We start from the raw sequence: 18503 nt of genomic DNA, 5'->3' as shown, positions 1-18503 counted from the left end.
TGTTAGTAAAGCAAGGTTAAGCAGAAAGAAAGACTGACAGCTCAACATAGATTCACCACAGTCTCCCCCCGGCAGAAGTAGGGTTAAAATCTAAAGGACAGCTGCTAAGAAATTCAATCCATTTACTGTGAGCGTAATACAGCAATAAAATAAATGGCATTGAGAATTCACCACACGGGTCAGCAAGAGGTGAGTGGGAAGGGATGAGCAAACAAGGGAGTCACAGAGAAGGTGTTCCCTGCAGAAAGAGGTGGGTCAAGGAAGATGTTAGTAGTGGTGAGATCCTGATGGCAGCTGGCAGAATGACAAAGGATGATATGTGGGTTGTGGAGGATATTAGAATGAAAGATGAAGAGTAATGAAACCATCTCTTCTCTTTGGAAGGAGGAGGTGAGAGCATAATTCAATGAAACTGCAGATCCTGGAGTATTTAGAAAAAAAAATCTGGATGAATTTCAGGTTTAGTTGTCATTACCCTAGCCATTTGATAATATTTCCTCTCACAAGAATGCTCTCCCAGCTATTTAGTTTAATGTCCCATCTGTAGTTCTAGTTGCTTGATTTGCCAAGACACTGATACCAGCCAAATTCAAGTTAAATCCAGACAAAATGAACAGATCCGTCTTTCCCATGTACTTTTTCCAATGCCCTTTGCATTGTGACCAATTTCTCCCACACAGCAAAGCCATAATAGGTACACAATCCTTTACCTGGACATCTAAAATCTGGAAACCTCCAAAATCCGGCAAGTGGGGAGAGTGCAAGTTGGGCAGGCAAGAGTCCGGCAGCGCAAGACGGGCGGGCGAGTGGGAGAGACCAGCAGTGTGAGTTGGGTGATGGGGGTGTGGGGAAGCCCAGCAGTGTGAGTTGGATGATTGGGGGGGGGGGGGGGGGGGGAGGGTAGACCGGCAGCGTGAATTGGATGATTGGGGGTAGACTGGCAGCACGAGTCAGGCGGGTGAGGGGAGGAGACCGTCAGCCCGAGTCGGGCAGGTGAGGGGGAGACTGGCAGCACAATTCGGATGGGCTTAAATCTGGCTTTCCAAAATCTGGAAATATCCGAAATTCGGAACACACTGTCCCCAAGGGTTCTGGATAAAGGATTGTGTTCCTGTATTTAACAACACTAATCTTATTTACCCTTTGTAAATTGCACAGGTGGCGCAGGTCATGCAGAAATGACTACCTTTTAACTTGGACCCTTGATTTTTAAATCCTTTCAAGTGTATATTTTCACTCATGTCCCTCAGAGTGGGCAGAACCTTGGTGTTGAACATAAGTCTTCATTAAGGTGGAGAAGCTGTGGTTAAGGTGAGGTATGGTAGAGGTGGGTGAGATTATGGAGTATTTAGATAAGAGAGTCAAAGAGCTACATGGCACTGATTTAAGGTTTTAGATAGGCTATGAGAAAGGAAGTGCGAAATGCAACCAATTCAATGACCTGGAATGAGCTGTCTTGGAGGGGAGAGAGAAAAGAGCTAATCAGTGTTTTCAAAGTGAAATTGGATGGACACATAAGGGAAATATATTTCAAGAAAGAATGGAGAAATGCATTTCTGAATGGCCACCTTCAGTGACAATATGGTCTTATGACTTTCATTCAGACAGTATTGTTCACAACCTCAATTCACTGCAAAGCTCTTGACAGATAATTGTGCTCATGTTTGTAGTAGGAGACTTGATGGTCAATTCTCGTGTGGCAAGCTCCACAAACAAAACTCGATAATGACCATCTTGTGGTGGTGCACTCTCTCATGGCGAACCGGCCTTGCATGTAACGCTACGTGGCGGGGCAGTCACGGGAAGATGACGCTGTCAAGGTTTTCTCCCTGCCTCGTCTCCTGCCCAGCGCATGCCTGGGGCAGCGATTATGATGTCACAATGCACGAGGTGACTGAGCTCATGCTGCCCTTAAAAGGGCACGCACTGAATTTGAATAAAAAATAGTCATTAATGGCTTTCAATGTGGTGGCTGAGTCTTTCTTGGCTGTGTCCAACACTACATTGGTGACGCCGTCACAGCCAAAGCGGACACCCTCTGGCTCACCAAGAGGAAGAATGAAACGGCCCTCAGTCAGGATGCATGACAGAGCCAGCCGGCTGCAACACTCCCCCAAGCACAAGCCGGAGGAGCACCATTCTACCTGGTCCTTTTACCATCAGGGCTGGGGAGCGCAAGATCATAAGAGCCGACAGCCGTGTGACTACCGGGGAAATGACCTGGCCAACCACCATTGATGGCTGCGACAGCTGGCCATGTGGACAGCCTCCTTCACGTTACCAACAAGTCCACTGGCCAACATTTCCTGGTGGACACAGGAGTGGAGCTGAGCATCCTGGCCCCCCCCCACGCCCCACTGCCCTTGAGACATGCACCCGATCTCGTAGTCCCACCCTGCAGGCAGCCAATAGTTCCACCATCAAGACCTTCGGTACCCGCAGGGTGCAGATTCATATTGGGAAAGAGAAATTCCGCTGGAAGTTCATGTTAGCCTCAGTGGGTACTGCGTTGTTAGGGGCTGACTTCCTGAGGGCACACTGACTGTTGGTCGACATGAAGGGTAAGAGGCTGCTCAACGCTCGCACCTTTCATACGGTGTGCCTGGACGCCACGAACGCCTACAGGCTTGAGATTGCCACCATCACCACTTCCAGGGATGAGTATTTGAACATACTCCATGAGTTCCCTGCCATCCTTCAACCATGATTCAGCGCCACCTTACCCAAGCACGGGGAATACCACCATATCGCCACGCAGGAACCCCCGCTGCACGCCAAGCCCAGATGACTTCTGCCCGAGAAGCTGCAGCTGGCAAAGGAGGAGTTTTCCTGGCTGCATGAATTGGGGATTGTCCGTCGCTCGGACAGGGCCTGGCCATCCCCTCTCTACATGGTCCCCAAATCCTCTGGGGGCTGGAGACCCTGTAGCGATTACCGGTGTTTGAATGATGTGACCACTCCAGACACTCCAGTACCTGGTTCCACACATTTAAGACTTCTCGGCCAATCTCTATGGTGCGCAAGTCTTCTCTAAGGTCGATCTGGTGTGGGGGTATCATCAGATCCCGGTCCACCCCGAGGACATTGGCAAGACGGCGATCGTCATCCCCTTTGGCCTCTTTGAATTCCTGCGTATGCCTTTCAGCCTCAGTAACGTGGCCCAGACTTTTCAGGGCCTCATGGATGCAGTGGGTCGGGACTTGGACTTTGTGTTTATATAAATGGATGATATCCTTACCGCCAGCGGGAACCGCGAAGAGCACAAGGCCCACCTCTGTACCCTGTTTGCCCAACTGGCGGAGTTTGGCCTCACTATCAACGTGGCAAAGTGCCAGTTCGGCAAGCAGACGCTGCAGTTCCTGGGGCACACCATCTTGGCAGCAGGGCTGCCCCGGCACCAGAGAAGGTCGCGACCATCCAGCAGTACCCCAAGCCAACCACCCTCAGGGGTCTGCAGGAGTTCGTGGAAATGGTGAATTTATATCATCGGTTCAACCCTGGCGCAGCTGTAATAGAAGATTCTAACCGTGTTTCTTACTTTTGCAGCCTTTGCTTCTGCAAGGCTGAGAACCTGCTTGTGTTTTAGAATCAACAGACATAAGCTAAATTCCACCATGGGGCCCAGAGATGTAGTTATCTGACAAAAGGACATCTGTGTACCAAGAACATTTCCTGTTTTGGTCACAGACTGTCAGAGGCCTAGCCTTGACGCAATGTTTTGGTCACAGACTGTCAGAGGCCTAGCCTTGACGCAAAATAAAATAAAAGTGATAAGCTATGAGTAAGCAATTTTTGGGTAATATAAGCCATGGTCCCGCTGCTGAAGTGGGAGACTCTCCGAGAGGTGGCAACATCTCTCAGCAAGAAGAACTTCTAGAGTCTAGCCAACGTCCCGGTCGGGGGAGGTGGAGAAGCTGCTACAGGCGCCCTGACAACCTACTACAAGTGTGCAGTCATTGCCTCGCTTCGGCAGTTGGGACCAGTTCAAGCGTTGATAAGTATAGTTGGGAAGGGCTTGCATATTGTAGTGTGAAATCAGCTTTTGAATTTGTAATAAACATTTGTATAAACTGAACTGCTCTCGGTGTGTGTGTCTATTTTCTTTCGGTAGCTCAAACACTGTGACCAATCAAAAATGAACAAAATGAGAGGTATAAGTTTACCCAAGACAGCAGCCTGCAACATGCGACCGCTGTTCGCGTTGATCGCCACTAAGGAGAAATCCAATGGCTCATGGACCAGAGGAGGCAGGGACCGCTTTTGCCACAACAAAGGAGGCCCTCGCTAACGCAACTCTATTGGTACACCCACGCCCGGAGGCACACACGGCGCTCTCGGTAGATGCCTCAGCCATGGCAGTAGGGGGGTGTACTCAAGCAGTGGCTCAACGGACAGAGGTGCCCACTGGCCTTCTTTAGCAAACAGCTGAGCCTGCCGCAGCTCAAGTACAACACTTTCGACCGGGAGCTCCTGGCGCTGTACCTGGTCATCCGGCACTTTCAATACTTTCTGGAGGGCAGGCTGTCTCGGTGTTCACGGACCACAAGCCTCTCACACAGGCACTCGGGATGGCCAAAGATCTATGGTCGACTCACCAGCAATGACACTTCTCCTACATGTCGGAGTTCACCACCGACATCCAGCACAGGGCAGGTAAAGACAACATCATGGCGGATGCACTCTCTCGTCCGGCGATCAACACTCTTGCCCCCAGCCTTGACTACACACAGTTGGCACAGGCCCAGAAGCTGGACACAGAGACGCATGCTCTCCAGACCGCCATTTCTGGCCTCGAGCTCCAGGACATTCAGTTGCTCAACAGCCCGGACACGCTGCTCTGTGACATCTCCACCGGCTCGCCATGCCCGGTAGTCCCACCGCAGTGGAGGGTTTTCAGCATAGTCCACGACCTAGCCCACCCCTTGGGGAAGATGTCAGTGCAAATGGTGGCAGAGCGGTTTGTGTGGCACGGGCTCAAAAAGGAGGTGGCCAAGATGGGGAGGAACTGCACCAGGTGCCAGGCCTCCAAGGTCCACCAGCATACGCAGGCCCCAATCCAGCAATTCAACCTGGCAGTGCAGAGATTTCAGCATGTCTATGTTGATGTCGTAGGCCAGAGAAGCACGCTACCTTCTCACAATAGTCGATCAGACCATGAAATGGCCGAAGGCCATTCCCATCAAAGAGCCTTCCTCAGAGACGTGCACCAGGAACCTAATGAGTCATTGGATTGCTAGGCTTGGAGTCCCAGTGCACATCACCAGTGACAGGGATGCCCAGTTCACCTCCACACTCTGGGCTCAGCTGGCGAACCTCCACAACACCACAGCCTACCACCCACAAGCAAATGGTTTGGTGGATAGGTTTCATCATCATATGAAATCCGTCCTCGTGGCTTGCCTCACCGGCCCAGGCTGGGCAGACGAACTGCCCTGGGTCCTCCTCGGCATCAGAACAGCACCCAAGTAGGACCTACAGGCATCTTCTGCGGAACTGGTCTACGGCTTGCCGCTCTCGCTGCCTGGAAAGTTCTTTGGCCCGGAGCCCAATGTCACATCCGAGCATGTGAACCTTTTGGCAGATCTCCGTAAGAAACTATCCTCGCTAGCCCCCCCACCCGCCTCCCTCGCATCATGGCATCTGGCCGAGCTGGACTCATATTTGTTCGGCGCGGCCCACATACGGCACCTTTACAACGCCCGTACGAAGGTGGCGTACTTTGACCTATCATGGCCAGTGCAGACAGCCATGCCCAAATGCCGGGGCCGCCCACCCAAGCGGCAGGATGCATATCCAGTTCTGGGGGGGGGTGGGGGGGGGTTATGTGGTGGCGCACTCTCTCATGACGAACTGGCCCTGCATGTAACGCCACATGGCGAGGCAGCCATGGGAAGATAGCACTGTCAAGGTTTTCTCCCTGCCTCAAGTCTCCTGCCCAGCGCGCGCCTGGGGCAGCAATTATGATGTCACAATGCACGAGGTGACTGGGTTCATGCTGCCCTTAAAAGGGTGCGCGCTGAATTTGAATGAAAAACAGTCATTAACAGCTTTCAATGTGGTGGCTGAGTCTTTCTTGGCTGTGTAATCTATTTTTAGGTATTAATGAATAAATTTTGGCCAAGACACCAGAACAACTCCTCCGCTTTCTTCAAAATAATGCTGTGAAATCTTTTGCATCTGATAGACCAGATGGGACCTTAATCCAATGTTGTATCTTAAAAGATGGCACTTCTGTCTGTGCAGCGCTCCTTCAGAGAGGTACACTTGGTGTCAAATCTGTGGAACTCAATTTGAACCCACAACTTACTGAGTTAAAGGTCAGTGGGTCAACAAGTTAAATTCACCTGACAATATTTCAGCCATGAAAGCATGAGAAAACACAGAGGCGTTGAAATTGAAGGGACGCCATATTGAATACAGATAATTTAAGACAGAGGTGTGTAATGGGAGGTAGTACAGCTAGCAGAATGTGTAAGCATTGAGCCAAGGATGGTTAGTTAAATCTTTACAGGTGAGTCAAGGTCAAGAACACTGAAGGTGGGTCTCAAGGAAGAGATGAGTTTAAATGGAAGACGAGCTACAATATGGTATGTTTTAAGTTGGTGTGGGTTGAACTAGGAATGGGCAGGAAGACATAGGAACTGGAGAAAAACAAGCTGACATCCATAAACAGAAGTGTCCATTGAAGTATATGGCAACTCCAATACTGCTAAGAATTCACATCTGTTCAGAAACCTCAGGTGACTTCTCATTGAAAGTTGAGACAATAACAAGAGGATATGGGTTAAGGTTGAAATGTTTAAGGGAAACATTATGGGTAACTAATGTTCCCCATGGCAACATTATGATAAAATTTACAAGTAATATGTAAAACAAGGAGGTAAATTTGATGACAATATGTAAAACTTCTCAAAATATTTTCCCACAAAAACAAAACCAGAAACCTATTAGTGATCTGGGAAGGATTTGAGTTCACCAGCACCTCCCCCTCCCACCCTCATCTCACTGGTGGTTCATGAATTTTTTTATTGGGTATCTGCTGTTAAGTAAAGAAATGCATCAGGTGGTTGATGGATGAAAAAAAGGGTTGACAACAGCTGACATACATCATAACATGGTTGACAATTGTACATGGATGAAGCCCAAAGGTTGGTTATGTATCTTTATATTAGCAAAGTAGACTGTTTGACCAGCTGAGTTTCTCCAGCATTATATTTTTACATGGATATAAATGAGACTGGTTAATAAAGGGAGAATGGAATATGGGAAGCAGCTGGGGAATTATGAGGTCAGTGGAAATCATGAAAAATCTATAAGAGTTATCTCTAATGAGAGGGTTAATATGGAAGGAATGTTGATAGCTCTTGGCCTCGACTCACTGAGTTTAGAAGGAAAGAGTGGAGGATTTCATTGATACTTGCTGTTATTAAGAGCTGGATAGAATAGATGTGGAGAAGATGTTTCCAGTAGTGGGAAATTCTAGGACTGAGGACACAGCCTCAGAATAAAAGGCTATCCTTTTAAGGCAGAGATTAGAAGAAATTTCTTCAGCCAGAGGGTGGCGAATCTGTGGAACTCATTGCCACAGACAGCTGTGGCGGCTATGTTATTGGGTATATTTAAAGCAGAGCTTGATAGGTTCTTGTTTAGTAAGGGTGTCAAATGTTACAAAGAGAGTCAGCAAACTAAGGTAGAAAGGAAAAATACTGGGTATTAAGTGTTTAAAAGATCTTTTCATTGATAATTGCTTTGCATCATTTGAACAACTTTCTGAAAAGTTCAATCTACCTAATGGCCTTTTATTTTTTACATACCTGTACTTGCAAATCAGATTCTCAAATGCCTAACTTTCCTAGTGTACTTCATACGAACTTCGTTGATGTGTTTTTATTTTAAACTTTCAACCAACCCACTCTTAAAGATTTAATATCCATTATTTAAGATGGCAGGTTTAAGATCTCCCCCTCTTGATAAAATTCAGTGTTCATGGGAACAAGATTTAAACCTTTCATTGTTGGATGATGTTTGGGATTTAATCCTTAAATTGGTTAATTTCACATCCCTTTGTGCCCGTCATTGTTTGTTGCAATTTAAAGTTGTGCATAGGGCTCATATGTCCAAACCAAAATGATCTCGTATTTGACCAGATGTAAATTCTTGTTGTGATAAATGTAAGAGAAATGAACCCTCCCTTATTCATATGTTTTGGATGTGCCCTAGCCTTGAAAAATACTGGAGGGGATGTTTTCCAAATCCTATTCTTAATCCTTAATTTAAACCTCGAACCTAATCCTCTGGTTGCCCTCTTTGATGTCACTGGAGAGGATGACGTCCGTTTGACCCCAGTTAAATCTCGGTTTCTGTCTTTTGCCTTTCTTTTGGCCAAACGTGAGATATTACTAAGATGGAAGGATGCTGCCCTGCCCACCCATGCTCAGTGGTTGAGGGATATTATGGCCTTTGTAAATCTAGAAGAGATTCATTATTCAGTTAGTAACTTAGACATAGGGTTTTAAAACCTATGGGGACCTTTCCTAAGCTACTTTCAGAACCTCTAGTTTTATTATAAAACATGTCTTCCAACACTTCATTATATTACTCCAGACATAAGGAATACTTGAACTTTAGAACTTTGACTTGGGCTTAAGAAATGGGGGAGAAAATGAAAATAATATTCAGGATTACATTGTAAGATGTTTTGTTACTTTATAGTTGTTCTCTATAAATTATTCTTTGGATTTCTTTATATTTGACACCTTTGTTGTATATTTTACAAATTTTATGTATATATCTGTTTACTTATGTAAAATTTAAATTTAATAAAAATATTTAGAAAGGAAAAATATATCAGCTATAATTTGAATGTTGGAGCAAACTCAATGGACTAAATGGCCTAATTTTGCTTCTATCTCTATAGTCTTATGGACTATTTTTAACAACATGTATTTTGTGCATTAATGGGACAGATTTGGTTTGTTGCAGTTAACAAATATTCTCATGAATGAAATTCTGAATGGAGCAGATGGAACAGACATCAAATGTGGAGTGATCGGAGAAATCGGCTGTTCCTGGCCAATCACTGAGAGTGAAAGGAAAGTCCTTCAAGCCACAGCCGAGGCTCAGACACAGCTTGGCTGTCCTGTTATCATTCACCCAGGCAGAAATGTTGACTCACCATTTCAGATTATTCAAATTCTTCAGGAGGCTGGAGCTGACATCTCCAAAACAGTCATGTCCCATCTAGACCGGTAAGTCGAGGAAGTTGCAACATCACTTAACATTAGTGCAAAACATTCTTCATTTCATTTATTATATTGGGAATGGCCATGGAGTAAAATAAGATTTAGTTCACTGAAGTTATCTTGTTCAAATTAGACAGATCGTAAAACATTACAGCACAGGAACAAGCCCTTTAGCCCACAAATCTATGCTGAAAATTATCTCCAAGTTAAATTAAAACTCTACTGCTTGCACGTGATAGATGTATGTAAACATATATACATAATATATATATTGTAGTCGCACTAGGCAAGCAGCGAATGAAAGAACCACGGAGAGTCGAAAGTGCATTGAACCAACTGACTTTTATAGAACTCTCATATACGTTTAAATCCCTCAGAACCCGATGACGTTTGCGACTCCCCGAGACCTTTATGACGTCAGCCACCAGGCTGTGGGCTTGCCCTGCACCTGGAGCTCTCACAGTTAGATCTCCTGTGGACTTGCCCATGACTCCATGAGCTGGTTTGCCTGTTGCGTGAGATCATTTTACCTGAATTCTCTGGTCTATGGGAAGGTCATCAGAAGATTGGAAGACAGCAAATGTCACATCACGGATTTAAAAAAGGATGAAGCCAAAATGCAGGTAACTACAGGCCATTTAGCTTAATGCCTGTAGTTGGAAAAAGGTTTGAACATGTCATTAAAGAAGAAATAGTGAGATATCTGGTTAGAAAATGTTCCATCAGGCAGACGCTGCATGGATTTAGGAAGGGCAGGTCATGACTAACAGATTTACTGGAGTTTCTTGAAGATATAATGAGTGCACTGAATTGAGGGTAACAGTGGATGTTTGTACTTGGAATTCCATTACATTTTAATAAAGTGCCATAATATTTTAATAAGGAAATTGGTGGCACTGCTGGAGCTGTTGCAACAGCAGTACTGCCGCTGGTGCAGACCCAGAGAAACAGGTAACAGAGAACAGGGCTACTCCGAAGGTTTCAACTGCCCAGTCCTATTGTCAGCAGCTCTGTTCGGGCTTTTAATGGCCCATAAAGGAACTGACATTATGTGTGAGTAAAATCCTGCAACCACAAAGTCTGTGCCCAAGATGGCAGTGCTTGTGCTCAGCAGTGGCCACGAGGGGTTGCAAACACCAGGGAAAAGGAAGACCAGTGCAGGGCACCAGAGACAGGGAAAATACCACCCCTTGAGAACGAGAAGCAGAGGAGACAACCTTACAGGACAGTGACCACAGCAGCAGACCAGCAAGGGGCTCAGTGGCTGAGACAACGACACAGACTGCTGGTGACCTACAATCGGGGAGCTCGCACAGGCTGCAAGCTGCTGGACACTTGCTCATAGAAACAAGGTACTGGAGCTGGGATTCGAGAGGGTGCTCAGGGCAAAAAAAGGTTCTGGAAGGGCCTCAGCCACTGAAGGCTTCCAGATCGTTTCAGAGATTTGGATCTGGAGCTCGGGATGCCAATGTTGGACAGGGTAATTAAGGTGACTGCAAAGGTTGCAGGAGTGCTGGAAGAGAATCTGCGAACAGTGACTCCTGAAGGAGCTATCTTTTGCTTCTTTTTCCTTTTGTTGTGGACGCCAGGCAATGCTCATGGCAGCTCTTTGTCTTATGGCAGACAAAAATTAAAATATAATATTTCATTTTTAATGCATTATTACATGACAATAAAAGGAAATTTGAACCTTAAATGAAAGGCATATCCATGTGATAAGGGGTGGCATGGTTAGCTTTGCAGTTAGTGCAATGCTATTGTAGTGCCAGCGACCTAGGTTCGAATCCGGATCTGTCTGTAAGGAGTTTGTATGTTCTTCCTGCATCTGTGTGGGTTTTCTCCTCATGCTCCAGTTTCCTCCCACCCTTTAAAAATGTGCCTATTGGACGGCACACCTTCTAGGTTGAAAGGGTCTGTTACCGTGTTGTATGTCTAAATTAAAAATAAGGTTTCAAGAGATGGGAAGTAATGCATTAGTATGGCTAGGGAATTCATTAACCAATATAAGGCAGAGCGTTTGGATAAATGCTCTGTTTAGATTTGTTTAAATGAATGTTTAGATATCAGGGGTGAGCAGAGTGATGCAGGGTCAGTGCTTGGCCCATGACTGTTAACAAAATAGAATGGGAGACTGAGTGTAGAGGATATGGTGAGACTTCAGAGAAATAAAGATAGATTACGTGAGTTGTTAAGGGTCTGACAGATGGAGTACAATTTAGTTAAATGTGAGAAAAAGCATTTTGGAATTAAAATAATAGATCAGATTACACTTAAACGTTGGCAGATTGCAGTATATTTTGTGCAGGGGGACGCTGTGGTGCTTGTGCATGAATTGCTAAAGATAGTTTGCAGGTCCAAGAAGTAATCAAGGCAAATGAAATGTTGGCCTTCATTGCTCATAAATAGCAACTGTTGCAGGATACTAGTGAGGCCTTACATGGAATAGAGCATAAAGTTCTTGTCTCCATATTTGAGGAAAGGATATACTGTCATCAGCCCCCTTTACACTTGCGTCCCAGTAAATCTGCCGTTCAGTGTCCCAGTTAGGAATGGCGTTTTGCTGTTCACTCTTAACTGAGACACTGCACACTTTCATACTCACCACAAGCCTTCCCTGGGGATAGGAGAGTTCTACCTTCTACCGGTGATGTCATGACACATCGAGTGATCGTAGACCTGCCCTAAATCCTTTATTACAACATAATCTACAGCACAGTATGAACCCTTCAGCTCCTGTTGTTGTGTCAACTGATATAAACCTTCATAAGGGACCATGAGAAAGTGTTAGCAATAAATAGCAATAGCGGACAATTTTTAGTGGGAAAGTTGGTAGCGCTGTCATACACAATTTATAAAGACCATGGGAAAAAGTGTTGACGAACCTGCTCTCCCAGAATTCCGTGTGACAGAGAAACCCCTCCATGAGTGCTCCATGCATGCAGCTGTGCATACAGCCCTTTCTTTGCCGCACGGAATTCTGGGAGGGCAGCTCTGCCATCGCTTTTCCCGTGGTTTTTATAAATTGTGTGCAAAATCGATACCAACTTTCCCACCCTCTTTAAAAATTGTCCGCTATTGCTATTTATTGCTAGCATTTTCCTCTACCTCTCTCTCCCACTGCAACTTTCCCACGGCAAAGTTTATACCTTCATTTTAATCTTTTCTTTCCTTCACGTTCCTGCACTCATTCACAATCTTGGGTCATTTTTGTTCTAGAATGCAATTCTCAGTTTCACACTTGGCTAATTGGAACGCCAGTATCTGCAGATGTCGGGGATTGTAGTAGGGGTCAAGGCAGTCTATCACTGGTGTGAAATTATGTCATTTCATGTCGGCATGCAGACTAATATAATTTCACACTTGACCCTTATCCTGCCAATTGGCCATTAATTCCTTGGATAAGATGCAAGTGTGAAAGGGGCTATTGAGACATTGCAGAGGGTCCAACAGGTTGATTCCAGAGATGAGGGAGTAGCCTATGAGGAGAGATTGAATTTCGTGGGATTATACTCAATGGAATTCAGAAGTATTAGAGGGGATTTTAAATTATGAAAGGGATAGATAAGATGGAGGCAGGAAAATTGTTTCTACTGGTTGGTGTCCTGATCTCTGGAGTCTAAAAAGAGAGGCTTCAAAGATCAGGACAGCCAGAATTTGGTCATCAAGGTTGAAGAATGGTTACAGGATTGCCTCGAATCAGTGGATTGGATGGTGTTCTTGCTGAAAATCTGAATGATTACACCAGAGCCATTACGAACTTTGTCAAAACAGCTGTGGACAAGATGTCCCCACAAAATCATTTAGGGTTTTCCCCAACCAGACATTCTGGATGAGAAATGAAATCCACTACTTGCAGAGAGCCAGATCACAGACATTTAAGTCAGGAGATCCAGATCACTGCTCAGTGAGCTAGGCACAACTTACGAAAAGCCATCTTCCAGGCAAAATGGAGATTCCAGATGTAAATGGAATTAATGAAGGACAGTGCACACCTGTGGCAGGGTTTAAAATATCATAACCTGCTACAAAACCAAATCTGGTGCAGTAGGAGAGAGCAAAGCTTCAATCCCGGATTGATAGAATCAATGCCTTCTACACCCTATTTGACTACAAGAACAATGAAAACCACTGCACATCCCTATATACCTTCTACTGTCAGTATCAGATGATGACACGTAGGCTGCCTTCAGGAGAATGAATTCAAGGAAAGCAGCTGGTCTGGATGGAATACCTGGCTGAGTACTGAAAACCTATGCTGACCAACTTTCCAATGTATTCATGGATTTCTTCAAAATATCACTCTAGCAGGACGTGCTACCTACCTGTTTCAAACAGGCCTCAATCATATCTGTGCCCAGCGATGTAGTAACCTGCCTAAATGATCACCGACTACTGGCACTCACATCTACAGTAATGAAGTGTTTTGAGAGCACTGATGATGAAGCATATCAGCTCCTGTCTGAGCGGTGGCACAGATACATTCCAATTTGCCTACAATAGCAAAAGATCGAAGGTAGACGCCATCTCACTAGCTCTACACAAAGCCCTAGAACATTTGGAGAGCAAAGATGCATACATCAGGATGCTCTTATCGACCACAGTTCACCATTCCTCACCATCATCTTCTAAAAACTCATCAGCAAATTCCAAGTACCTTACTGTGTCCTGGATTTCCTCACCTCCAGATGACAGTCAAGATTGATTAGAACATCTCTTCCACACTGCCATAGCAGTACAGGACTACATTCTTAGCCTCCTTGTGTACCCACTTTACTCCTATGACTGTGTAGCTCAGTATAATAGTAACATCGTCTACAAATTTGCTGACAATACCCATGTAGTGGATTGTATAAATAGGGGTAATTAGTCAGCATACAGGAGGGAAATTGAAAACTTGGCTGAATGGTGCACTTACAACAACCTCACATTCAATGACATCAAAACCAAGGAGATGATTGAGCTTGAAAACCAACAGAGGTAGAGAAGGTGAGAAGGTATAAATTCCTGGGAGCCACCATCTTGGAAGTCCTTTCCTGGTCCTAGCACACGAATGTCATTGTAAAGAAAACACATCAGTACCTCTACTTTCTGTGGAGTTTGCAGACCTTTATTTTGATATTGAAAACCTTGGCAAACTTTACAGATGTGTAGTGGAAAGTGTGCTGACTGGCTGCATTACAGCCTGGTATGGGGGAAAGCCTTGCAGAACGTAGTGCGCACAGTCATGACATCACAGGCAAGATTCTTCCCCACTATCGAGAAAATATTCATGGAACACTGCATTCAGCAAGGGTCCCCACGACCCAGGCCATACTCTGTTCTTCCTGCTGCCGTCAGGAAAAAGGTATTGATGCCACAAGATTGTACCATCAGGCTCAGGAGCAGTTACTATACCACCACCATCAGATTCCTAAACAACAGATTCAATCAGAGACTCATTTAAGGACTCTTTCTTTCCACATTATTTATTTTTGATTATTTATTTTTTGTATTGCACTTTGTTTAAATGACTTCCTTTGTTCACATTTCTCTCTTTTATATATGTATTTTAGAACCAATTTTTTTTGCACTAACGACAGTCCGGCTCGACCTCATACGATCCTGCAAGCCAGGTGATGTACGGCTAGACTAGTACACTACCTCAGGACCCGACACAGAACATGGACCATCAATATATGCCAGCTTCAACCTGTTGATGGAGACCGTGTCAGCTCTTCCATTCCTGTCACTCACAAAAGTCTTTGGATTATGTCTTAAAACCTGAAAAGGACCATTGTAAGTGGTTTTGAAACAGCATCATGCCGAAGGAATGATCCAGCGATACTGGATGGGATCAGGATCCGCATGCTGTGCATGAGCCATGGTGGTGAAATCGATGGCAGTAGTCACATGTAAGGCGTCAATGTTGTGCCTGGACAGAGCATCAGCCACAATATTCACCTTCCCTCGGATGTGTCATATGTCCAATGAAAATTGCACAATGAAGTCCAAGTGCCAAATTTTTCTGGACAAGTAGAAATATGCACTTGTACTCGTGGTATGGTTAGAGGGTGGTGATCTGTATCAATGGTGAAAGGATGACTTTCCAATAAAAAGTGGAAATGTTTCACTGCAAGATAGATGGCTAAAAATTCTTGAACAAATGTGACAGCTTGGCTGAAAAAAATGCCAGAGGTTCCAATTGCGCATGGACTCGTTGTTCTAACACTGCTCCCACAGCACTGACAGATGCATCTGTGGCAAGAGAGCGACGAGTTGGGCTTTTGATGTACAAGCTGTGTGTCATTCGCAAGTGCAGTCTTCACATTGTTGAAAGTATGCATGGCATCATCTCCCAAAAGTCAATGGTCATTTGGAAACAGAATTATCGGATCCTTCATCAAGCCTCTGAAGCAATGAGATAAGGTGGCACTTGTGACCCTCTTCATCCACACTCATGACAAGAATATCATCGATGTAAAGTTTACATTGTAAACGAAAACAAAATTGAGGCCATCGAATACATCATCCATAAACCACTGGAACGTCTGAGCTGCATTCCATAGAGCAAATGGCATTTGCAGAAACTCAAACGTGCTGAAAGGGGTATTACTGCCGTCTTCATGACATCTGAAGGTTCAACTGGAATCTGATAGTAGCACGTACTAGGTCTATTTTTGAAATTACATGTTTGTCATGGAGGATCGCTGAAACGTCTTGTAAATTGGGGATGTTGACACAGTAGAATTCTTCAGGCCACCAATCCCCAGGAGATTTTTTTGGAACCATGTGCAATGGTGACGCCCAGCAGTTGTCAATCTGTGAACTATGCTGATTTCTTGCATGTGGTCAGATACTGCTTTCATAATTTTAAGATGGTCCAGGTGTAATATGCGAGTCCGCACTGCAACTGGAGGACCCAGAGTTTAACATCTGTATGGCGATACGATGGGGTCACTAGGTGAGGGAAACACTTGAGCAAGGCTCTGTAAGGGCAGGAGCCAAGTTGAAGGCTCATCAGGTGATTGACGACACTGGCGGAATGACAAATGCAGCTCACTTGCATGCAAGGGCTGCAATCCACGACACAGCGAAAAATAAAAAATGAGACAAGAAATCCACTCCAAAAAAAGAATTTGCCACATTTGCAACCGTGAAAACCCACCAAAAACGTTTCTTGAGACTGAAATCGAACGCAAGTGACCTCTGGACATATGTTTGAATATGAGAATCATTTGTGGCTGAAAGACACATGACATCTGTGTTCTTCAGAAGTTGGAGAGACCACTGAAATCTCTGCACCAGAGTCAACAAGAAAATGAACACCTGAGAGACAATCTTTGAGGAAGAGACAGCGGCCGACATGTCCATGGGCAGCAGCTGCCTCTACTGCTGGGCCTCGTCATTTCCTAGCTGTCATTTGTATAAGTCATAAAGTGGCAGACAGGACCAGGCAGCAGCACCAAATCTCTGATGCTTCCAAAAAATATGCTGTCCGTCACCTCAACCATGTCTTTGACCACCATGATTCTAACCAGGTTGACAGAAGGAATTCCTTTGCTTGCCCAAAGCCTGTACCTGCGTAATCAGTGCTGCCATTTGCTGCTCAAACTCCGTTATCTTCGATTGATAAGGTGCTGGCACTTCACAAGGTTCTAGCACCATTTGCTCCTGTTGACTATGGGTAGTAGCCAATCCTATCTTCATTGCAGAGGCCGTGGACATAACAAGATTGGCATGATCCACCAGCTGATCAAGAGTGGACAATCAAAAGAAACTCCCCAAATGTCTTTGAACATGATGAGGTAAACATTGGAGGAACCTCTGTTTCCAAAATTCGCCTTCAACAGAGTCTGTTCCAGCTGGCCCCGCCACCTCCTCAACATCTGTGATGGTTGCCTATCACCTAGGCTGTCATCAGCAATATGAGTCTCCCTAGATGGCTGAGTGCACTGCAGAAGAGCTGTCTTTAGGACGTTGTACGGGAGATTATCATCTGGATCAACTCAAATATCTCCACTTCATAGGAAATCTGCTCTGGAAGTCGTGCCACAATTAAACCGCATTTCATCTTCTCACTTGTCACACTGAGGGGAAAGATATGTGCCTCGAGGACCGTGAACCACACTGGTGCATTATTAATAAAAAAGGGGGGAACCTCTAGCTTGACCTCCCCGACTCCTCCTGTAAGGGATTTTTTTTTAAAATTTAGACATACAGCATGATAACAGGACAATTCAGCCCTGCGAGTCCATGCCGCCGAATTTACATCCCATTAACCTGCACCCTGGTACATTTTTGAAGGATGGAAGGAAACCAGAGCCCCTGGAGAAAACCCACTCAGTCACGGGGAGAATGTTCAAACTCCTTACAGACAGCGTGGGATTCAAATCCGGTCTGGTCCCAATCGCTGGCGCTGTAAAGGTGTTGTGCTAACCACTAAGCCAACCATACCACCCTCATCCTCCATTTTAAACTAGGTGTTATGAACTTACGGGGTCATCACTTGTAGTAGTACAGAATCACCCAATTTACACATAAATAAAGAAAACACTCACTCGTTTCTTTCAGCACAAAATAGAGTCAACTTTCTTTATTCTCTTCAGACACAACACTGCATTCTTCAACTCCCCAAACACCACCCAGCCAAACCCCTCTGATCTTTTCATTGGCCTTCTGCCACATGGGTGATCCTGACTCTCTCACTCTCCTCCTGTGTCCAAGATCCATCCCATGTATGGAGACTGCTTAACTAACCCACGCATGTGTGCTATTACTCCCGCACGTCACTTCAGATATGTCATCAGCGGCGACCAGAACCACTCCCAACGCAGGTAATACACAACCGCGACAGGGGAATTAAGGTTTCAAATGAAAATGCAGGTAGGTGGAGCCAAGTTCACAGCCAGATCAGTCGTGATCTTTCTAATTGGGAGAGGAGGTTTTGCAGGCCTGATCAAAGTTTAAAGTTCATATTATCAGAGTACATACATGACATCACACACAACCTACTCCCGCTACTATTTCTTATGTCTGCAACCCTAATCCTTTCTGCTGACTTGGAAGATGTGGTTTGACCAGCTGATTGGGTATTACTTTACAAAGCTTTCTCATCTCAGCATTTCCTCAGAACGTTACTTCAACAGTGCCAAAATAAAACTCTGGCATGCTTTATACTGTAACAATTCAAAGCTATTTCCCGAATATTAAAATTATCCTTTGTATTTTAGAACTGTAGACTGTTGATTATTTCTTTCTCTATTGAACAATCTCCTATTACAG

General features: G+C 45.0%; 1 protein-coding gene across 6 annotated transcripts in view; it reads left to right on the top strand.

Moving 5' to 3' along the window:
• pter (phosphotriesterase related) overlaps positions 1–18503 on the top strand; it is a 137783-nt gene that overhangs the window by 31277 nt on the left and 88003 nt on the right. For all 6 annotated transcript variants that reach the window (XR_011350117.1, XM_069914265.1, XM_069914266.1 and 3 more), the window contains one exon: positions 8983–9248. Coding sequence is in view for 5 of the 6 variants with exons in the window: in XM_069914265.1 (XP_069770366.1) it covers positions 8983–9248 (266 nt within the window). In the remaining variant the exon portion in view is untranslated. The remainder of the gene's footprint in view (positions 1–8982; positions 9249–18503) is intronic.

This window comes from Narcine bancroftii, chromosome 1, assembly GCF_036971445.1.
Source record: "Narcine bancroftii isolate sNarBan1 chromosome 1, sNarBan1.hap1, whole genome shotgun sequence".
Classification (NCBI taxonomy): domain Eukaryota; kingdom Metazoa; phylum Chordata; class Chondrichthyes; order Torpediniformes; family Narcinidae; genus Narcine; species Narcine bancroftii.
Note: the sequence above shows the minus strand (reverse complement) of the source record. Positions and strands in the feature narration are given on the sequence as shown.